General features: G+C 34.6%; 1 protein-coding gene across 2 annotated transcripts; it reads left to right on the forward strand.

The window, feature by feature from the left end:
• Nucleotides 1-1897: 1897 nt before the first annotated feature.
• On the forward strand, nucleotides 1898-22124 carry LOC138332525 (uncharacterized). 2 transcript variants are annotated; one of them, XM_069280529.1, is made up of 6 exons: nucleotides 1898-2044; nucleotides 8190-8709; nucleotides 16160-16256; nucleotides 17220-17462; nucleotides 19110-19271; nucleotides 21351-22124. In XM_069280529.1, exons 2-6 carry the CDS (start codon nucleotides 8353-8355, stop codon nucleotides 21557-21559), a joined length of 1068 nt encoding a protein of 355 aa, XP_069136630.1. In that variant the 5' UTR covers nucleotides 1898-2044; nucleotides 8190-8352; the 3' UTR covers nucleotides 21560-22124. The 2 variants fall into 2 exon arrangements, with proteins under 2 accessions (XP_069136630.1, XP_069136629.1); XM_069280528.1 differs by lacking the exon at nucleotides 1898-2044 and adding an exon at nucleotides 5261-5428.
• Nucleotides 22125-22356: the final 232 nt, after the last annotated feature.

Consider the following 22356-nt stretch of genomic DNA (forward strand, 5'->3'; position numbering starts at 1 on the left):
TAAAATATAAAATATCAAAGAAACACAATCTAACAAAGCATGACAATTTATTGACTCGTGCCCTTTCCGGGCCTCGAACTCACGATCTACGGCACCCAATCGCCTAGCCAAACATAGCTGCGCCTTTCACCACAGCGACACATCCACAGTTACAGTGTATATATAAAATTATATATAGAAATTTGATAAAATCAAAACAAAATATCATTACTTCAGAATTAAAATGGAAATTAAATATAATTTTCAAATGGAAAATTGGAAACAAACATACAAAAATATCTTCGAAATAACTTTTAAAGACACTAAAACACAATGGTTTACAATATGGGCTGCAAGTCTGCAACATTTGAGTAAGTAATTGCAATAAATGCAATTCAAGCATCTTCATTTCATAATTTCTCCAAATATTTCGTATTATCTTTAGCTTCTCTAATCCATATTACTTTTACTTATATGTTTAGGTTCATATTCACAAAACTTTTTTTTTGCTTGTGTAGTGTGCATGTATATATGGTTGTGTAAGCAGCAGATTTTTTTCTGTAAAGCTGCTGATGAAAAGCAAAGTTACCTCCCTTCATTGGTTCTATTCATTCACAAGGCATTTGCGATCAAAAATGAAAACGATATTCATAATATAGAAAGAATAAACACTTTAGATTACTTTTATCACATAACTACAACAACATCAAAATGTTTTGCAAAAATCCAGCAGATGCAGCCATTTTGTCCCGACATATACCCGAACTACGACTTTATTGGAAAATCACTTCATGTGATATTACACTAGTGATTTGTGATTTAAAAAATAAAATAATTGTCACTATTTGTAGCAATATGTCAACACATCTATTTTTGTAGATTTTTTATACACGAATTTTCATAAATGAACGATTTGGCGGTCATTTTGCAAAAAGTGCATTTCATAAACTTTGCGGAGAGGTGAAATGTAACCATTTTTACCTCAATGTTTTCACCTTAATCTCATTGCGACTACATTGTTAGCTTTATCAAGTTCACTTTTTGTAGTAGTCTTTCTCCGAGTCACTCTAATGAGCATAATAAGCATGTGAAATTATAACCTTTCGGTTTTTATTTTTTTCCCTCCATTTTAGTCAAGAGATTCATAATAGTTCGAAATCAATAGTACCAACATATTTCTATTACATTTTAAACTTTGGTATACATGCTTCTTTCAAAAAATATATATATTAGATAAAACGTCATTTATGAGAAAATTCAACTTTTCACCAGTACAGAGCAGGGTCCAGTTGTTGAAAGGGTGATTAGCTTAATTAAGTAATTAATTAAGTTTAAGAATAATTTTCATATAAAGATAAAATTATTTCTTGTAATACTAACTTTACAAAATTTTACAAGATTATGCATGTGATTAAGCTTATCATTCTTTAAACAACCGGACCTAGATCCTTAAGTTAGTTGCAGTACATGATCCAAAAATATAACTCTGTAGTTAAAGTACAGAAGCAACAATATATATTATTATACTTCAAGTGAGAATCCTGCATTCTGATTGGTCGAGAGATATTTGGTATTTTACACTATCACACGGCAGGTAACATTAGAACAATAGGAAACAATAGACACTTTCCTAGCAATCCCTATCAACGGGTGATAGTGTATTTTTTACAGTGCAAAATATTAACCTCCCGAAAAAGATGCGCACTCGTTTCTTTTTTCGACACCATCTTTGTGTTTTGAAGCGACGCTTTAAAATTTATCTGGAGCTGTTTAGTAATAGTTTTGCCAAATTACTCTGTTTATCAATAAAAAAAAAAATCATATTAAGAACGGAGCTTTACGTTCATGTCTTTTCGCTTACCGTCAAAGCGCTATGTGTTGAATTTTATGGACCCATCGGTGATTAGGTGAACGGAAGACATGCGATTTCAAGCGTCTTCGTGACGTTGCTAATGTTGTAAACAGACGACGGGACGAAACCAAAATTCATTGAGATTTACAAAAACGTTAAGATTTCAACAAACGCAGGAGACAAGACAACAAGAATTTTCACTAAATGCTTATTGTGAGTATTCTTTTTTATAATGCAGTGATAGTTAGCGCTACTGAGTAGAAGCTGATATGCTATTCTTCTGCCGAAGGTGACTGTTCGACTTTTGCTAAAATCAGTTAAAGTGTTTCAATATATTGCAAATACTTGAAAACTAGTTTTGTTTCTAGACTTTTGGTATAATAAAATAAATACTACCTGCTTTAGAGGGTGACAGTGATATCCTCTAGGCACTGTCACCCTCTAATGCAGGTTGTATTTATATACAATTACATGTATATGAGCTCACTCAACATTATATAGTAAAGATAGTGTATTAGCATGACTTTTGTAATTTATGACCTATGTGTCTATCATATTTATTCACGTACAACCTTATTTTGTAACTTTTACTTGTACACTTATAGCATATACATTTTACATACATTTATTTATGTATGAAAACGTTCATAATGACAATGGTTGAACAAAATTGCTCTTTTGAATGCTGTGAAAAGTGACCAACCACTTTTACATTGTTTAAGTCTTGTATGGTTATACATGATTTTTCCTCTGATGGTTCCATTATCATTTATGTAAATATGATTTTGGCAACGGTTATCATATAAGTTGGTATTTGCTATTTCTAAGTCAATGGTAAGTTCAGTTTGGAACAACAATACTAGGGAAGGCACACCTAGGAATTTTTTTCTTTTTTTCTGTCATTTATTAACTGGCAGTTCGCGTGAACTCGATCTATTTTCAAGGTTACGAAGTAGAACTTGATCAAGTTATTATTGTTCGTGCAGTTATGGCAGTTAGTGATGCGTACAGCGCCAACTAATCAGTAAAACCTATAATAATTTATTTTTTATGAATCCACTGAAGTGACGCTCAGACAAAGTATTCAGGATGTGTTACAGCAGAGATACAAGCAAACAGAGGAAATGGGAAAAAACATTGGCAATAAGGCATATGGTTTAACACTGATAATTCAAGTCACATATATGGACTAATGTAAATTTATTCGTGTATTCGGAAAAGAAAATGGAAGTAAGAAAGAAAATCGTCGTTTAGAGTTAACAAAGCAGCAGCTTATCGACAAATAATACATTCTAAAATAAAAGCATGAACATGACATGAATATAGTTCAGGGGGCAACAAAACATTTCAGATCTGATTCAATGATCTGTATCAAAGTTTATACGTGAAGCAACAATGCATCAGGTGTGAAAATGTTGATTAATTACAACGATTAGATAATTACCTTACAGTATCCATAACAATATGAAATACTCAATTAATATTAGTCTCGAAATATCATTGACTGTCTAAAATTTCACACATTGAACAATACCCATAACGAAAGTTTAGCATAACACAATGATATTCATCTCCTATTTCGAAGAGTTCCCAGTTTCTACATAATCTATTATTCCTTTCAACATTTCCATATTTACCTGTCTCGATTGCAAGATTGTGAGCCGAAAGAGGGAGTTTGGTTACAGAGGTTCTACGTTGTTTTGAAAGTGATGTCGTTAAGATAGAATTGTAATGTTACATCATCTACTAGAGATCTAAAGAGATCCCATTTCTTGGATGTACGTTTTGATGTCTATAAACAGTCGTACTGAGTACGGAACAGTGGTAGTTTTCTTCTTCTTTGACTTTATTCCTCCATAAATGAAGATTTTATACAAAAGTTTAAGACAAAGAATTATAAAAAGAAATATGGAAGTGATTATAAAATTAGCACATATTTGACGTCCTAAATCAGGACATTATTATAAGAAAATTGAGAGAAAAATAGGCTTAACAACCACAGACTTACTACTCTACCGCAAATATTAGCTTGAAAAGAAGATATGTGTTTCCAAAGAAACCAAAGAGACGACGGACGAAGTTATCCATGCAAACTTTTAAATCGACTAAAATCATCACAATTGCTAAGGCGCACGTTGTTTTGATTGTGCACTATCACAGTATTTAATCGAGAGATCTAAGTTATGATGCATATTTGCGAATGGTATTGATGGGCATAGTTTTAGTAATTAAATGTATGATACTGTATACTATAAGAAATACAACAACCATATGTGAAAGAGATCAAAGCTCTCACCCCATGATCCACAAACTGTGTTGAATATTGCCGTAATAACGCAGGACACGTTGCTGTAAAAACAACCCAAAATATAACGTTAATTGTTCTTATATTTTTATGTGAACAGATATTCAAAACAAATTTCTATCATCATTAGTGTATGTTAATCGCATAACAGCCCAATTACATTTTATGTGGTCGGACATTCAAAATGGTTTTCTTGGCATTTACTTTGTTTATACCCACAAAACATAAGTATTGTATATCAACAAGCATATCTAATTTAAGGTTTTTATATGCTGTTTACTAGTTGTATTTGAATGCATTTCGTTCTACTTCAGCTTAACAAAGACGTTTCGGGGTTCTTTTTCTTTTAGCCAGAAAGCCATTCTCAATAAAGCATTGATGCTACTATTTTTAACTTCATAGAGGTATGAAAGAAATTTTGTTTGCAAACGGTTTCTCAATGCAGAGCATCGTAGTGGAGCGGATTAACAAGTCTAATTTTATTTAGACTGTCGAAATTTATAAGCAATTCAACAACCTACGTATCAACAGTAATAGTGGCTGACCATGGCACATACAATGTTTGAAAATATTAGTTATTTTCATCTGTGCATTAAAACGTTTAGGAAATATATTTTCTGTCTTTATTATCTCTAGAACTCGACATAACATCTGGACCGTCTGATATATTATCTTGAGCACACAGAAATGTCAGAAAACTGACTGGCAAGTATTAAAACGCTAAGCGTTATTTATTTATGGTTATTTTCCGAGAGAATTTTTTTCTGTGTTAATATATATTTTACAGTTATAGTTGGCATAAACGTAACAATGAATTATTGTACGTAGTGATGCATCTCTGCGTTGACATTAGCTATTTTTAAGTAAATTTAATTTAAAACAAGCATATAACAAACATACCCGAGGGACCTATTACTAATTAGCACGTGAACTCGTTGAAGTTCCAAGGCCGTGGAGACTAGCCTGATTAAGTTCCAATATGGAATGAAGTTATGCGAGTTAGTGGTGTGTACGAGAACTGCCCGTCAGCCTAAAAAGGTATTCATTATATATGAATGTACTGAACTAGAATTTACACAAAATTGTCACAAAACGTCACAGAAAACTTAAACATACAGACAAGGGACAAAGCTTTTATATGGCGGTTATCATTTAGGCTGCCTGTTTGTGAAAGTTACATCGCACGGCATCATTCACTTAGAAGTCACTATTACGCAATACTTTCGTGGAGACACTGTCGCATTAGTGGACCAATAGATGGTATTGGTGGTTTAATGAATTAATCCAAACAGGTAAGAGCATGATTGAGATTCTGGGGTGGACATTATAGAATAGCCTTTTCATATTACTATCTCTTTCGGAGATGTTATCTATTCTCTGTTCAGAACAAACACCAGTATACTCAGTGTTTGTATACTATGCTTTACGATTCATGAGGTGATTAGCTCCTACACTTGATAGCGAAAATTTAATTTTTCATTTAAAACCTGGTATCCTGTACGTACAACTTATTACATTGTACGAACAAGATTTAACCTTGTACGTACAGCTTCATATCCAGTACATACAAGTTAGTATCTTGTTCGTACAAGTTAGTATCTTGTACATACAAGTTAGTATCTTGTTCGTACAAGTTAGTATCTCGTACTTACAAGTTAGTATCTTGTACTTACAAGTTACTATCTTGTGCGTGAAAGTGAGAATTTTGTAACTACAAGTTAGAATCTTGTACGTACAAGTTAGTATCTTGTACTTACAAGTTAGTATATTGTACGTACAAGTTAGTATCTTGCACGTGCAAGTTAGTATCTTGTACGTACAAGTTAGAATCTTGTATGTGCAAGTTAGAATCTTGTAGTATAAGTTGGTATCTTGTACGTGCAAGTTAGTATCTTGTACGTGCAAGTTAGAATCTTGTACGCACAAGTACAAATTAATTAATGCAGTTGTCCATCAATGCCAACAGACTATATTTTCAATTGAGATGTTTAAAATACGTGCTTTTTGAATGGCTAAGCAAACACTCTAGTCTAAGACTGCTTCAGGATCTTAGAGCCTTGTCTAATTAGAATGAGAGCACATTTTGCGTGTAAAATATTTTTTTTAAATGAAAGCAGTTCGCCATATTTGTTTTTCACATACCATGTTCTTAGTATTATGCCATTTAAATGAGATAGTTTTCCTTAGAACTACAAAGCTTTTAAAACTCATTCGAAACGCATGTTTCTAATTGTCTATTTTGTCGACACTCATTATTATTGTGTATAAATGTACACGGAGTAAATGTTTAATCTGTGTAAGTGAGTTTGCTCTTTGATGAATTTATGCAAAGAATAAGTATTTATTGGTTATGCAATATCTGACAAAACCAATATTATACACTCGTAAGTATATTTTTAAGTTACAAAAGACACTGGCTAAAGATGGTAAAATAACTCACTTGTGTGAAATACGTCCTACATCTACACATATTATATGAATAACTTTTGATAAAATAAGGATAACTGCCTTAAAACTTTCTTGTCGTTATCAGCATGGAAATTTGTTTAAATATATTGTTTGAGCGAATAGTCCATCAAAGGAAGGCATGAGTCGGTAAAAATGGTGTTAATATATCCTGTATATTTCTTATGAAGTAGAAAAATAAAATTGTTTCATTTTTCATAATTCCAATGGCAAAAACTGGACAACACAATTAGAATTTGACCGTCGTTTTGATATGAAAGGAGTTTTAGAATGCCAGTGAACGCATTTTGACCGGTTTTCATTGCTCGACTATTTACTTGAAGGATCTGCTGTTTTGAAAAGTCAAAAATTTCTGATGACTTTTTTCTAACATAGATTTCTGGAAAAAGGATTTCATACCAAAGTTGATATTGCAATACAAATGATATGGTGGTGTGCTTGATTTTGAGCTATTATGAATCAAAGATAACAGTTTGATATAAATTGTGATTTTACCGGAATTTCACTGTTTTCAACATTCATTAAATCTAAAGCAATATTTTCCATATCAGTTGTCTGATAAGTATGAATAATCGCAAACTTGTCAAAACCAATGTTATCTTTCAGAAAAAGATAATATAACGCAGTCAACTCATTATTGTTTGCTCAGAGCAATCGTATATGTTAACCCTACCAAATGAATATAGAAATACCGCGTTTTTGACAATATTTTGCAGATTCAACTCTTCCCAGAAAAAGTTCGGATGACTAACCTTTTCTTAACCTTTGCAGTTCAAAAGAAAAAAATGTTGTTTCTTAAACCATCATTAAAAGGGGGCCAGTGTGCTTGATTTTTGTCCCGATACAAAATTGTTTATTTTTCAGCATTTCAAGCTAAAAATTAAAATCAACTGATCTTCACTAAAATGTTAAAAAAGAAAAAAAAAAAAAAAAAAATCAATAGGATTCCAACCTTAAATGCTTATCATTTTCATCTCGGTGAACCTAAAATTATTTACAGCAAAAATCAATTTGATATAGCTGAACATGGGCGAGTTAAGTAAAACTATTGAAGTAAAAAGGGTGAAATATCATCTTTTACAAAGTGTTAAAAACACCTTTTCGAAATAGCCGCTACCTTGGTCATACCTTAAAATATGTTTCTACAAGCAATAGAAGGCTAATTGTTTGACATATTTTCTATATGGCAAGTTCTTACAATTGAGATAATTAGTTTTTGAAAATCTAAAAAACTCTATAATTGATGTTAAAAGGAAACTTCAACGAGACTGAATCCTCACAAGAGCAGACCCTCAAGGTTTTCTTTGTTGCTTACTAAATATATTTTTAGACAAAACATGTAAATATACATGGGATATTGTGGAATGTTCTGTCTTTATTCAATATTTCAAAAATAGAAGTCTTTGATATATTAAAAATTAATGTGTGTTTTATGTACCTCAAACCCATATGTATCATACAAAATATTCGCAAACAGATAATATAGATATTCGTTGAGTATGATCTGATGATATCCAATTTTTTTCAAACTAGCTCATGCGTAACATCATTCTTTTGGCCATGCAGTGTCTGTGTTTTCTATTTCAGGAGATTTGGCAGACGTACACTATCATGAAGACATCCTCGAACACTTCGCTGATGAGGAGTACACTGAACATATTGACCATGTTTTCAAAACAAGATTAATGAAATTGCAATAAGATAGACACTAGACAGCATATATCATACAAAAGAGGTCATCAACACAAAAATGATAGAAAACAACAGAAAGTCACTAACGCCTCTTGATAGTGCTATGATGGCATCAATATGGCTGGTTCAGTTGATAGCGTTGCCATCCCTTGTAAGACCTGACTGCGTCATCACAGATCTAGCTGACGTCACGTACGTGGCTGGATTTAAGTTACGGACCGGAGTGTTCCTGATACTAGACACCTCGGCCTATTCCGGATGTGTGAGGGAATGTTTACTTCGTAAACATTGTGTGTCGATAACATATCATCTTAGGGATCACTACTGTCACCTAGGGAGTCAGGGCCAGGACCTAGAAAGGGTCGGGGACAGCAGGATTATATCAAGCCATCCGACGGACTGGAACCCACAAAAGGTAAACTTAGTTAGCGTACCTTAAACCAATCATTTTTATTGGAATAGTTAGTTAGGATATTGTGTGAAATTTCCAGATCCATGAAAAAAATGCTTTTTTAGCTATATGTATCATTATTACTAATAAAATACAACATTTTCACAGAAAAAAATTGAAACGGAAAGATGGTTTAAATCTAGAATCAACATTTCATATAAACAATTTTCTTTTCTAGATAAAGTAATATCTTCCATTGGAATCATACAATGTACTCCCTCTGGTAAGATTCTTAAGATGTCAAACATTGGCAAGACAAGCCTCGCGTTTGTTGATTTGAGAACTGCTCCTCGGAACAAAAGAAAAGCACGGTTTTGTTTATCATTAAACAGAAGTGTTTGACATCTGAAGATTCTTTCCATCGTCTCATCGTCATTTTTACGTCATTGCATTGTTGTCGTGATGTCATGGTATTGTTTCCGTATCATGGTAATGTGGAGAACGTGCACAGATATCTCATGTAGCTTAGAAATCTCACACCGGTAAATTTTATGACATTTCTATACAGAGTAAGAGAAACAACATTTAACCTAATTATTAATTAGGCCGTAAACACAGAACTAATAATAACACAAAGGTCATTAAAAGTGGCAAATATTGGACTCTCTAGCAACAGTGTCAAGTACTACAAGGGCAAAACAGATGTAGGTCTATAAAGCTAATTGGTTTCTAGTCCTCTTTGTCTCATGCGACCTTTTTGTCACGTTTGAATTAATCTGAATAGTCTTACAGTGCATTGTATACAAATGTTCTGAATGTTCCTTCATTATTCAGTCTTGTAGATTATTTTTTCTCCTGTTGTCGTTTTCACCAATTCATAAGAATTCGGGTCACGCGTAATTCTCCATTCTATAATTCATTTTGTTTGTTCTTTGCATTTTCATTTTTTTTAATATGGAAAACAATCTTTGTGCTGCAACAGTGATAGGGCTATACAAGTTTGGATCTTTGATGACCGTTATTGATACAGATGCTTGCTATATATTTTCTGATGATTCGACTCACTGCATTCTTTATAGAATAGAGACACCGGTAGGGTCGACCACCTTCCTGGTCATTACAAAATTGTATATCAGTCACTATTGTTTGTTTGAAAACAAATACACGTGGTTTTCGTACTTATTTCCAAGTAATAATCACGTGAAAAGTTCTCTAAGTTTTTAGGAATAAATTTTGATTTTTCTTAACTTTTCTTCTTTTGACAAAATGTTACACACAATTATATATCCAGCATCAAAATAAGATGTATACTGCCATCAGTTTTACTATTGGATAGTCCAGGGGTGGGTATAATATACAGTTATTGAATGGGTATGAGGGAAACATCACTTTTATTGTCCCCCGAGACATAAACTATTTCCCGAGGCGAAGCCGAGGGAAATAGTTGTGTCAAGGGGGACAATAAAAGTGATATTTCCCGAACAAACCCATTCAATAAGTGTTTTATTATACCGTTGAGACAAATGCTATAACATATAACCCGTTGATATTTTCACTTGTTCCACATTCCATATCATCGACAGTGCCCAGTGATTTTTCTCGTACGTAGTCCTTTGAAATATTAACTGCTGTATTAGCAAATTGCTGTGTATTTCCACTGTCCCTATAGGTCAATAATTTTTTGAGAGATTCCTCGTTTAAGTTGTCGAATCTGGAGGCCATGTTTTACACAAGTTGTCGTCTGCAGCGTCAAATCTAGATCACCTAAGCGCTTTGTGTTTTTTCGTTGGAAATGAGATACAGTCAGAGAGGTTCCGAATGAAGTACTCCCAATGCGTTATCCAATCAAATTCATGATTAAGCAAAAGTCCGCGAAAATTTGAATGCAGGTAAATAGCTCATTTTCAGGTAAATAGTTCGAATGACTATTTACCCGGTAAATAGCTGTTTTAAACGACTGGGTTACGATTGGATTTGAATAGCATTTCTATTCTCTACTCTTTATATAGTGAAAAGGAAGCAAAGGTATAATAACATCAGTTATAGTAACCCCTGGAGTATCGAGGATCGACTAACCCATTAATTATCATTTTACGGATTGAATTTCCTTGACCACTACACTGTACTACGAAAATGCAAAGACACCTGTTATACTGTGTTTTGATGAAGGCATCCATTCTATGTTACGTTTCCCCTAAAAACGTTCAATCCAAGTAAAATAAAATGAATATTTTTTCAAACCAATAATGGTTAACCGGATTTCCGTTACCATGTTCAGTATGAGGTAGTCACGTGATCTAATGGTATCGTACATGACCCTGTTTAGTTAGGAAAATGTGCTGTACCTGACGTTTTACCGAACTTATTGTTTCTTGTTTGGTGTACCGTATTCGCAGCAGCATCCTAAATAATTTCGAGAATCAATTTTTGTCAAATTAGTGCAGTTTTCTGGTCGACTTCGATACCATTGATTGTCATTTTTGACATGTTACTTAATAAAAAATAGCTGAAATATTGTATGTAGCCCTAAAGTGATATCAAGTGTATAGAAATCTACTTTGTTTGAAAGAATTGTTTTCGGACATATACCGCGTACGGTACTTTCATATGACGAGGCTTTCCCTAACTAGACGTTGTTTTCCAATAGAGGCCTCCATCACCAGGTAAAGTACGATTAACGATGTAATCATTGGCACTTTAAAGTCGCCTCTAAACCCATTAATTAAGGTAAATGAGCAATAAACACAGATAGAAATGTATGACGGACAATTACTTCAATATTTCTATGGACTCCGGCTACAGTTCAGTGTATATTACCGCTGAAAATATGTTCTACTCAATGGGTGATGACTGGTTCAACCTGCTACATTATGCATATAACATTTGTAGTTTGTATTATTCAGTGTGTAAGCAGAACTCTGGATGCAATTGCGTAGCTGTAAAACATTGTGTCGTCTTTAGAGCTACAATTTGTACCTATTACTGGTGGTGGAGCAAAATAGCGATCAGGCAAACCATTTGATGTACCTATTACTGGTGGTGGAGTAAAATAGCGACCAGGCAAACCATTTAATGTGCCTATTACTGGTGGTGGAGTAAAATAGCGACCAGGCAAACCATTATTAATGTACCTATTCCTGGTGGTTGAGTAAAATAGCGACCAGGCAAACCATTATTAATGTACCTATTACTGGTGGTGGAGTAAAATAGCGACCAGGCAAACCATTATTAATGTACCTATTACTGGTGGTGGAGTAAAATAGCGACCAGGCAAACCATTATTAATGTACCTATTACTGGTGGTGGAGTAAAATAGCGACCAGGCAAACCATTATTAATGTACCTATTACTGGTGGTGGAGAAAATAGCGACCAGGCAAACCATTATTAATGTACCTATTACTGGTGGTGGAGTAAAATAGCGACCAGGCAAACCATTATTAATGTACCTATTACTGGTGGTGGAGTAAAATAGCGACCAGGCAAACCATTATTAATGTACCTATTACTGGTGGTGGAGTAAAATAGCGACCAGGCAAACCATTATTAATGTACCTATTACTGGTGGTGGAGAAAATAGCGATCAGGCAAACCATTATTAATGTACCTATTACTGGTGGTGGAGAAAATAGCGACCAGGCAAACCATTATTAATGTACCTATTACTGGTGGTGGAGTAAAATAGCGACCAGGCAAATCATTATTAATGTACCTATTACTGGTGGTGGAGTAAAATAGCGACCAGGCAAACCATTATTAATGTTCCTATTACTGGTGGTGGAGAAAATAGCGACCAGGCAAACCATTATTAATGTACCTATTACTGGTGGTGGAGAAAATAGCGACCAGGCAAACCATTATTAATGTACCTATTACTGGTGGTGGAGAAAATAGCGATCAGGCAAACCATTATTAATGTACCTATTACTGGTGGTGGAGAAAATAGCGATCAGGCAAACCATTATTAATGTACCTATTACTGGTGGTGGAGTAAAATAGCGATCAGGCAAACCATTATAATGTACCATTACTGGTGGTGGAGAAAATAGCGACAGGCAAACCATTATTAATGTACCTATTACTGGTGGTGGAGTAAAATAGCGATCAGGCAAACCATTATTAATGTTCCTATTACTGGTGGTGGAGAAAATAGCGATCAGGCAAACCATTATTAATGTACCTATTACTGGTGGTGGAGTAAAATAGCGATCAGGCAATCCATTATTAATGTACCTATTACTGGTGGTGGAGTAAAATAGCGATCAGGCAAACCATTATTAATGTACCTATTACTGGTGGTGGAGTAAAATAGCGACCAGGCAAACCATTATTAATGTACCTATTACTGGTGGTGGAGTAAAATAGCGACCAGGCAAACCATTATTAATGTACCTATTACTGGTGGTGGAGAAAATAGCGACCAGGCAAACCATTATTAATGTACCTATTACTGGTGGTGGAGAAAATAGCGACCAGGCAAACCATTATTAATGTACCTATTACTATTACTGGTGGTGGAGTAAAATAGCGATCAGGCAAACCATTATTAATGTACCTATTACTGGTGGTGGAGAAAATAGCGACCAGGCAAACCATTATTAATGTACCTATTACTGTGTGGTGGAGAAAATAGCGATCAGCAACCATTATTAATGTACCTATTACTGGTGGTGGAGTAAAATAGCGACCAGGCAAACCATTATTAATGTACCTATTACTGGTGGTGGAGTAAAATAGCGACCAGGCAAACCATTATTAATGTACCTATTACTGGTGGTGGAGTAAAATAGCGACCAGGCAAACCATTATTAATGTACCTATTACTGGTGGTGGAGTAAAATAGCGACCAGGCAAACCATTATTAATGTACCTATTACTGGTGGTGGAGAAAATAGCGACCAGGCAAACCATTATTAATGTTCCTATTACTGGTGGTGGAGAAAATAGCGATCAGGCAAACCATTATTAATGTACCTATTACTGGTGGTGGAGAAAATAGCGACCAGGCAAACCATTTTAATGTACCTATTACTGGTGGTGGAGTAAAATAGCGATCAGGCAAACCATTATTAATGTACCTATTACTGGTGGTGGAGTAAAATAGCGACCAGGCAAACCATTATTAATGTACCTATTACTGGTGGTGGAGTAAAATAGCGACCAGGCAAACCATTATTAATGTACCTATTACTGGTGGTGGAGAAAATAGCGATCAGGCAAACCATTATTAATGTTCCTATTACTGGTGGTGGAGTAAAATAGCGACCAGGCAAATCATTATTAATGTACCTATTACTGGTGGTGGAGAAAATAGCGATCAGGCAAACCATTATTAATGTACCTATTACTGGTGGTGGAGAAAATAGCGATCAGGCAAACCATTATTAATGTTCCTATTACTGGTGGTGGAGTAAAATAGCGACCAGGCAAATCATTATTAATGTACCTATTACTGGTGGTGGAGAAAATAGCGACCAGGCAAACCATTATTAATGTACCTATTACTGGTGTTGGAGAAAATAGCGATCAGGCAAACCATTATTAAAATGTTTCTTTTATTACATCATACCAGTTCAATATCATTCATCTTTTAGGTAACATGATTGTATTGTTTAAATGGTAAAATTCTCAGCCAGACATTATATTCCTACATACAAATTTGAAGATCTTTCTCAATGTAAAATTGTAGGCAATTCTACAACTAACATTTTCTTGCATAGTGTAGTATATACATATATATATATATATATATATATATATATATATTAGGAGAATGCGTTTTCTTGGGACAAACATAGAGCATATATGAATGCATACATATATACGCATAAATTGATTGGAAACCTACAAAAAGGTTTCTCACTAAGGCAGTGCTCCATTAGGACCCAAAGATACCATTTCATACCATTCGTTGTAGAATAGAGTACACTGGAGGTTTAGAGAGGATATAGTCATAGCTTTAGTCTTTCGTGTTTTTCAGATTTCATTAAAACATCTGCTGTTAGCCAATGGTGGAACAACTACAATGGAAATCGTTGTTTCTATACATGGAAACGACAAAATTTTCTATATAACGAAAAATTCGTGTTCTACTATACCCGATATAAAAGAATATGGTCATGCTTAAATGATAGATAACATTATGTGAATGTTCAGTTTGCCTTTTTTTCTGATTGGAAACAACTTTATATGTGAAAATAACAGTAATGCCATACTTATGAATGGCATTGATCGTAGAAGAGATCTCCTTAATTAGGTAGTGTGGGCTTGCGTGTCTCAAAGGACTCCCTTACATCTGACTAATTATCGCTTCTTTTTCAAGCTTAGTATATGTTTCTAACTCAACGGCAGTCTGTGTTGTTTAATTATAAATAGGTTATGTAAATCAATACATATGATAAGTTCAGTTTATATGACGCAGGACTGTACAGATAAAAGTAACATTTGACCGACATACAATTTACATGTGTTCAGTTTATAACGCTGAATAAGCACACCATTGCAGGTTGTCAAATGAACGGCTTTACATTTTAATTTTTGAATGAAAAAAAATCTGTTAGAGTATGTATCTCCAACAAATAGCATAAACATTTAATATGTGCAGATGTGTCGACATAATCAATACAACGACGTTGAACATAAGGAAATACATTATTCTTATAGCATTATTCCGGTCTGTTTCTCACAAATGGCCGAAATGCACAAGACTACTAAATGGAATCTCTAGATATTTTTAGTTCACAAATTATGTTGAGTTGTTTAATTTGATATTATTCTATATATTCCTCTCAGTATAAATCAGTCCAAGCCTTCTTCAGCTGATCATGTTTTTTCGTCTTAATTACCGCAAATCACCCGGAAATAGATACTAGCGCACTTTAGTTGACAAATGTAAATTATGAATTTTCTGGTGGTGAGGGTTCTTGCTATTCATATCATGAAATGGTTGTCTTTTTACATTACGTTCCTCGATACGGAACTCTTCAATTGGATGTAAAAAAATCCACAAAATGATATTCAAAATATTCAAAATCCAACAGCCTGATTGGGTACCCTTGTAATTAAATCAGCAACAACAATAAAACTTTTTATCATTGGTTTGTACATAAAAACAGTTAGACAGTTTTAAAAGGACTCTACATACCTTGGAACAAGTTGGTCATTCCAGTTGGTAATGCATTATGCGGGTACTATATATGAAAGTCAAGAGTATACTTTCCGTACATCAATTAATCCTGTATTTCATCTTTTCATTTGGTTTGATGTTTAAATTTTACTGAACTACCAGTCACTGTTGATAACTGTTTCCATATTAATACACTCTATAGTTAATATACAGAATCCAATGCAGAAAACCAGCAGACACTGACATTAGAAGCTATCATAACAAAGTATAATACATCATAAGTGGAGTAACATATCTGAAACTCTTCTTTCATTCGATATTTAAAACATGATTGCGATTCTAATTACAGAGTATAGCTCGAAATTGTTCCGACAATCCGTGTACAACATGTGAAAGGTGTACTCAGCTTTCCTCGGGTGTTATCGTATGTGTGCCTGTTAGCACGGGTAAGTATTGTACAACATATAACAAGTGAAACAAAACATTACACAACCTTCCTTCACATGATTGAGGTTGTTTGGTTTAATTTGGTTTATTGGGCTATTAACTTCCTAGTAAGAGCTAAATTCATTTAAGGATGCCTCACCTAAATGCAATGCATTGTGCGTGTGGATGCCTGTGTGTTTTGGGATGGTGTGTGTTGTGGTGTGTTGTTTTGTTTTGGGATGGTGATGTATGATTGTGTTTTGGGATGGTGATGTATGATTGTGTTTTGGATGGTGATGTATGATTGTGTTTGGGATGGTGATGTATGATTGTGTTTTGGGATGGTGATGTATGATTGTGTTTTGGGATGGTGATGTATGATTGTGTTTTGGGATGGTGATGTATGATTGTGTTTTGGGATGGTGATGTATGATTGTGTTTTGGGATGGTGATGTATGATTGTGTTTTGGGATGGTGATGTGTTGTATGATGATTGTGTTTTGGGATGGTGATGTTGATTGTGTTTTGGGATGGTGATGTATGATTGTGTTTTGGGATGGTGATGTATGATTGTGTTTTTGGGATGGTGATGTATGATTGTGTTTTGGGATGGTGATGTATGATTGTGTTTTGGGATGGTGATGTATGATTGTGTTTTGGGATGGTGATGTATGGTATGGACATCTTGTCCTGTTATGGTCCCTTTTCACTAAAGGATGACGCGGACGACACCGAACAACACAACCACCCGGTAACATTATACTGACAACTGGATAACTGGTTGTTCAATGAATTGTAAATTGAAACAAACCTAAAATGAATATTTTATGAGAACTGTACAATAATTGAAATAGCTTTGAATAACAAATAACAATAATATCATACATTTATTTATCATGTGAATCGTGTGAATATTTTTTTTTCATAATTAATCAAGAAAGTATTTTTTCCATTTATGACAAATTGCTGACATTTTTTTTCAGAATGTGTGGAACCAAAAGAGTTAACGACAGTTAAGACAGATTCACACGAAACTACTACCGTTATAAATAACGATGAAACTACTGTTATAGAAGACGCTGGCACTACCGCTATAGAAAACGCTGATACAACTGTTATAGAAGACGCTGGCACTACCGCTATAGAAAACGCTGGCACTACCGTTATAGAAAACGCTGACACTACTGCTTTAGAAAATGTTGATACTACCGTTATAGAAAACGCTGGTAAGTTAAGAATTTGTACATACGATCTTTTATTACATACTATCCAGTGACTGTCATGCTTTTGCACATGTCACTAGTGTGGGAGGGGGATGTCATTTGGTCATATGACTAGATGATGGCTATTTTCTTTGGAATCCAAATTTCCGATTGAAAATGAAAAAAAATGCGTGGTGTCTGTATTGATGATGCTCTTTCCTAGGATAAACATGCTCAATATGTTTTTAAAAAGGCCAATTTTAAAAGTCATCAACCGTGTCGCATGAACTACAAAGCTTTTAACATTCAAGTATGAATGCAAAAAAAGTTCAAAAGTGCAACGTTTCGAAAAAAATCATTCAAAAATCTTCTTCTCAAGTTCTAGACGCCCCAGAGACCTAATTTAGGTTTATGACATGCTGACTTAAATGGCTACCAAGTTTGAAAATCCTTGCTTCTTCAAGTGACTTCTTCTGCAGTTCTAGAAGGCCTACAGACCTAATATTAGGGCTGCAGGATGCTGACATAAATGCCTAAAAGTTTTGTTTATATGAATGTTCTTCACCGTCATTCAAAGTTATATGGGCAAAAAATCCTAAAAATATGCAAATGACTTCTTTTGAAGGCCTAAAGACCTAATATTAAGCCTGCAAGATCCTGACATGAATGACCTTGTCTTATATCCAAGGTAACAGAAGACAAAAATTCAAAATCTTCAAATGACTTTTTGTGAAGTTCCAGAAAACCTAGAGACCTAGTATTAGACCTGTAGCATGCTGTCATAGATGCCTACCAAGTTTCATAATATGATTGACATTGATCTTCAGTCAAGGCCACAGGGACCTAAAATTTTTAAACTTCTTCTTGTCAAGTTCTGAAAAGCCTACATACATGAAGTTAGACCTATATCATGTTAAGATAACGGGCTGCCAAGTTTGTTAATATGAAAGACCTTGGCCAAAATTTCGGGTCGGTTGGTGAAAAGGTAAATTGTCCATTGACAATTTCTAGTTATTTTAATAATGTTGTAATAGCTTATATATTTCTTTTTTAATTTTGTCATATTGGAACATATATTAGACACTTATCCATTTAGATGTATTTTTCATTTCCAAATTTATGCACCGTGAGATTTATGAGCGCCATCATTTTAAAAAAATTGAAACTACAAGCCATTTTCACCAAGGATAAGTCGTGTATAATCAATACCTGCTGTTTTTTACGTTTTACATTTATTACGATCTCTCAAACATTTACCATGGAGATAACTTATATAGGCTATGCCTGTTGTTTGATCTTGTTTCATATATCTTAAAATACGTTTTGTTTAAATTGAAACACTTACCATCGAATATTTTGCAATTTATTTTCTTCTGATCTACAGAAAGTTTGAAGACAGAAGTTGTTAAATGAAGTCAGAAACAATTATTCTCTTTGTGGTGTTCGTCTTTGAACGTTGGTGGTTTATTTGTCCTGTAAAAACTAAGGTCATTTTAGGACTACATACCATGTATACGATGTGTTGCGTTTGTGATGGTTTGTGTGTATTGGAAGGCTGCGGTATGTTCGTGTTGTGTCGTATTTCTTTATATGTTGTGTTTCTGACATGGCCGCAAATATATGATTGTCTGGTCACTTACCGTACAGTTATATAGTATCCTATTGTTTCAGGTTGTGTGCCTAACTTCAACCTGGTGGACGGTACGTACTGTATCCAGATAGTGGGATCAAAACTTAGCCCTGCCAAAGCTGAGACGCACTGTCAGGAGAAAAATGGCCGACTTATTTGGATGACAAGTGTTGAGAAGTTTGATGCCATCGTGACAGTTATTGGTATTTAATAAAGCTAATTTATACCTCTATATCAAAGATTAATTTCGAGTTAAAGATGGGCTAACGAATATTTGCGCTCCATTTTTATTCTACTCCACGAAGATGGTTCAATTGTGGGAATATTCCAGTGTTGTATAAGTTATAAGCTTTGTCTGGATACCAAGATTAAAAGATGTAAATCATTCTTTAGATTATCTAAAACATACAGAAACACAAATCCTTAATAGTTGATTATGTATCTACAGCAGATTACATATCGACACAAGGTTCATAACAGATACAATACAGATAAAATTACAAAATATGACATATAGTTTACAGATAACGAAAACTGAGCGCAAATGCGGAGGAACCCATTATAATAAGGTTTGTGAACTTGCATAGCATAAAATGTTCTTATACGGTAATTTGGGCCCAATATACAGATGCGGGTTCCCTATAGTAATCAGGCTGTCTGTATGTCCGTATTTCTTGTTAACACTATTTCTCAGACAGTACTGAAAGGATCTGTCTAAAATTCATTAGCAGGTTCCCCTAGGCATATTTCATTTTGTGACCGATTGGCCAACAAGATGGCCGCAAGGCCGCTATCTTGGATTATGAAAGTTAAATATTGTTACCGCTATTTCTCAAAAAGTGCTGAAGGGATCGTTCTCAAATTTTATAGTTAGGTTTCCCTAGTTTTGCATATTTCATTTTGGGACCGATTCATCAACAGGATGGCCGCCATGCCGCCATCTTGGATTTTGATAATTAAAAATTGTAACCGCTATTTCTAAAAAGCACTGAAGGGATCTTCCTCAAATTTTCTAGGTAGGTGCCCCTATGGCCCTTGTTGGGTATATTGCATTTTGTGACCGATCGATCTACAAGACAAGCCGCCATTTTGATGGTTAAAGATCATTACTGAAGGGATCCGTGTCAAATTCCATATTTAGGTTTCCCTGGGGCCTTTCATATGTAGTTGTACATATTCCATTTTGGGACCGATCGATCAACAAGATGGCCGGCAGGCAGCTATCGTGAATTATGATAGTTGATATTCTTTACCGCTAATTTTCAGAAAGTACTGAAGGTATCTATCTCATATTTAGGCTACTTTACGACCCTAGTTACGCTTAATGCATTTTGTATCTCATCAACCAAGAAAATGGCACCCATCTTGGATTTTTATGGTTGAAAATTGTTACCGCTATTTCTCACAAAGTAGCAGAGGCATATATCTCAAAGTTCATAGATTCCCCTAGTGCCCTTGCTGTGCATGTTGCATTTCGGGACCTACCTAACATGATGGCTGACAGGCAGACATCTTGGATTTTGGTAGTTGACAATTGTGACCTTTTTTCCAGAAATTACGGAAGGATCCGTCTCAAATTTCATAGGTACGTTTCCCCCTAGGACCCTAGTTGTGTATATGTCATCTTGGGTGCGATTCATCAACAAGATGGCCAACAGGAAGCCATTGGATTTTGATATTTAAAGTTTAAAAAATACAGAGAAAGGATCCCTCTTTCCATTGCCAGATCACTCTTTGGTAGGCGCCAATATCCCTCTAGGATATCTTGTACTATACTGTCATCAGTCATTTTCTAATCGTAAGGCACATTGAGGGGGCCCTTTCTGACGTGTCAATGTTCTAGTTCAGTTGTTTAACGCCATGAGTTTTTAAGTAATACGTCCTCTACGTCCTTGATTACATTTTATATGCTATGTGACCTTGAGATCTATGGATTTTTCTTTTCAAAATTTTATCTAAATTTAGTAACACGAGATTGGAATATTTTGTATAGCTTATGAAGGGTTTCTTGTTTGTTTGTCTGTCGAGACTGTTTTCCTGATTCTTGACTATCATCTTAAAACGTGTAAGCAGATTGTAAGTGTCTAGCGTCTCTAAAATGAACAATGTGCATTTTAGAGTGTGACTTTAAAGATGGCGTCCTTGCTTGGATAATTTTTTCTTAATATAGGTATATGTACAGAGAATTATTCTGAATACAATAGGTATATGTACAGAGAATTATTCTGAATACAATCAGTTTATGAGCACATTGTAATGATATAGGATTTGTTTTCTTACAGACTCTGGAAAGTACGCTTTAGCAGGAACGGATGAGGCCGATGAAGGCACCTGGAGATTACCGAATGGGCAGCAGATGGATTGGGTTGAGAGTCGCGCTAACAAAATCGGTCATAAAAACAAGAACTGCCTTCATTATGACGCGTCTAGTGGAGTACTGATTGATCACAACTGCAATGCTGCCGTCTCGTTTATATGTGAAATCCCATAGACCCAGTATATATCGCGCAGACGTCATCTAGGCCTAATTTTAAGTACATTTTATCATTGTTGGTCGGAAAAGGACAATTTTTGCATATTGTCAGCCTCGTACATGTATATTACACATTAACACATGTTCAGCAATGCCCTCAGTTAGAAAGACATCGTTTAAATAATTCGTCACGTCTATCAAAATCCAGGTTTGATTAGTTCGACACACCCTACATAGATAGAACCCTGTATCTAAGTAAATTGTCTTGGTAAGGGAGGTAACTAGCACTCCCGAGTGTTTATTGTTCTTGCCATATTTCATCTTCCCAAAATCACTAGCAGAACCATTTCTATGTCTGAACATCCATCTACCTCTTTCATCATTTGTTGTTACAGTGACGTTGTGGGTAGGATTCTTCATGCCTCATTAATTGACAAGCATGTCTCAGTTTGAATTCCATTGACCAATTTCATATTCAAGACCAAATGGCTAGGAAATGTATCTCGGTAGCTGAGAAATTACCAAATTATGTTTCTTGGCTATCTATTAATTATAGCTTTTGAGTGTTACATAATTACTTGCGTTTCTTATAATAAATGTTGTAACTTTTACTACGATTGGCTATTTTTGTTATTTTGAACGATTGGCTATTTTTGTTATTTTGAACGGCAATAAAGACATACTTCAGAAATGATGGAATCGTATCAGTTAATGTCATTTGTTTACAATAAACTAAAATTACATGTAGTTTGTAAAACATCATAGTGATGAATCGTAGCCATTTAAGGACATGTTTTCGACGTAATTTTAGGTAA

This window comes from Argopecten irradians, chromosome 10 (assembly GCF_041381155.1).
Source record: "Argopecten irradians isolate NY chromosome 10, Ai_NY, whole genome shotgun sequence".
NCBI classification, from domain to species: Eukaryota; Metazoa; Mollusca; class Bivalvia; order Pectinida; family Pectinidae; genus Argopecten; species Argopecten irradians.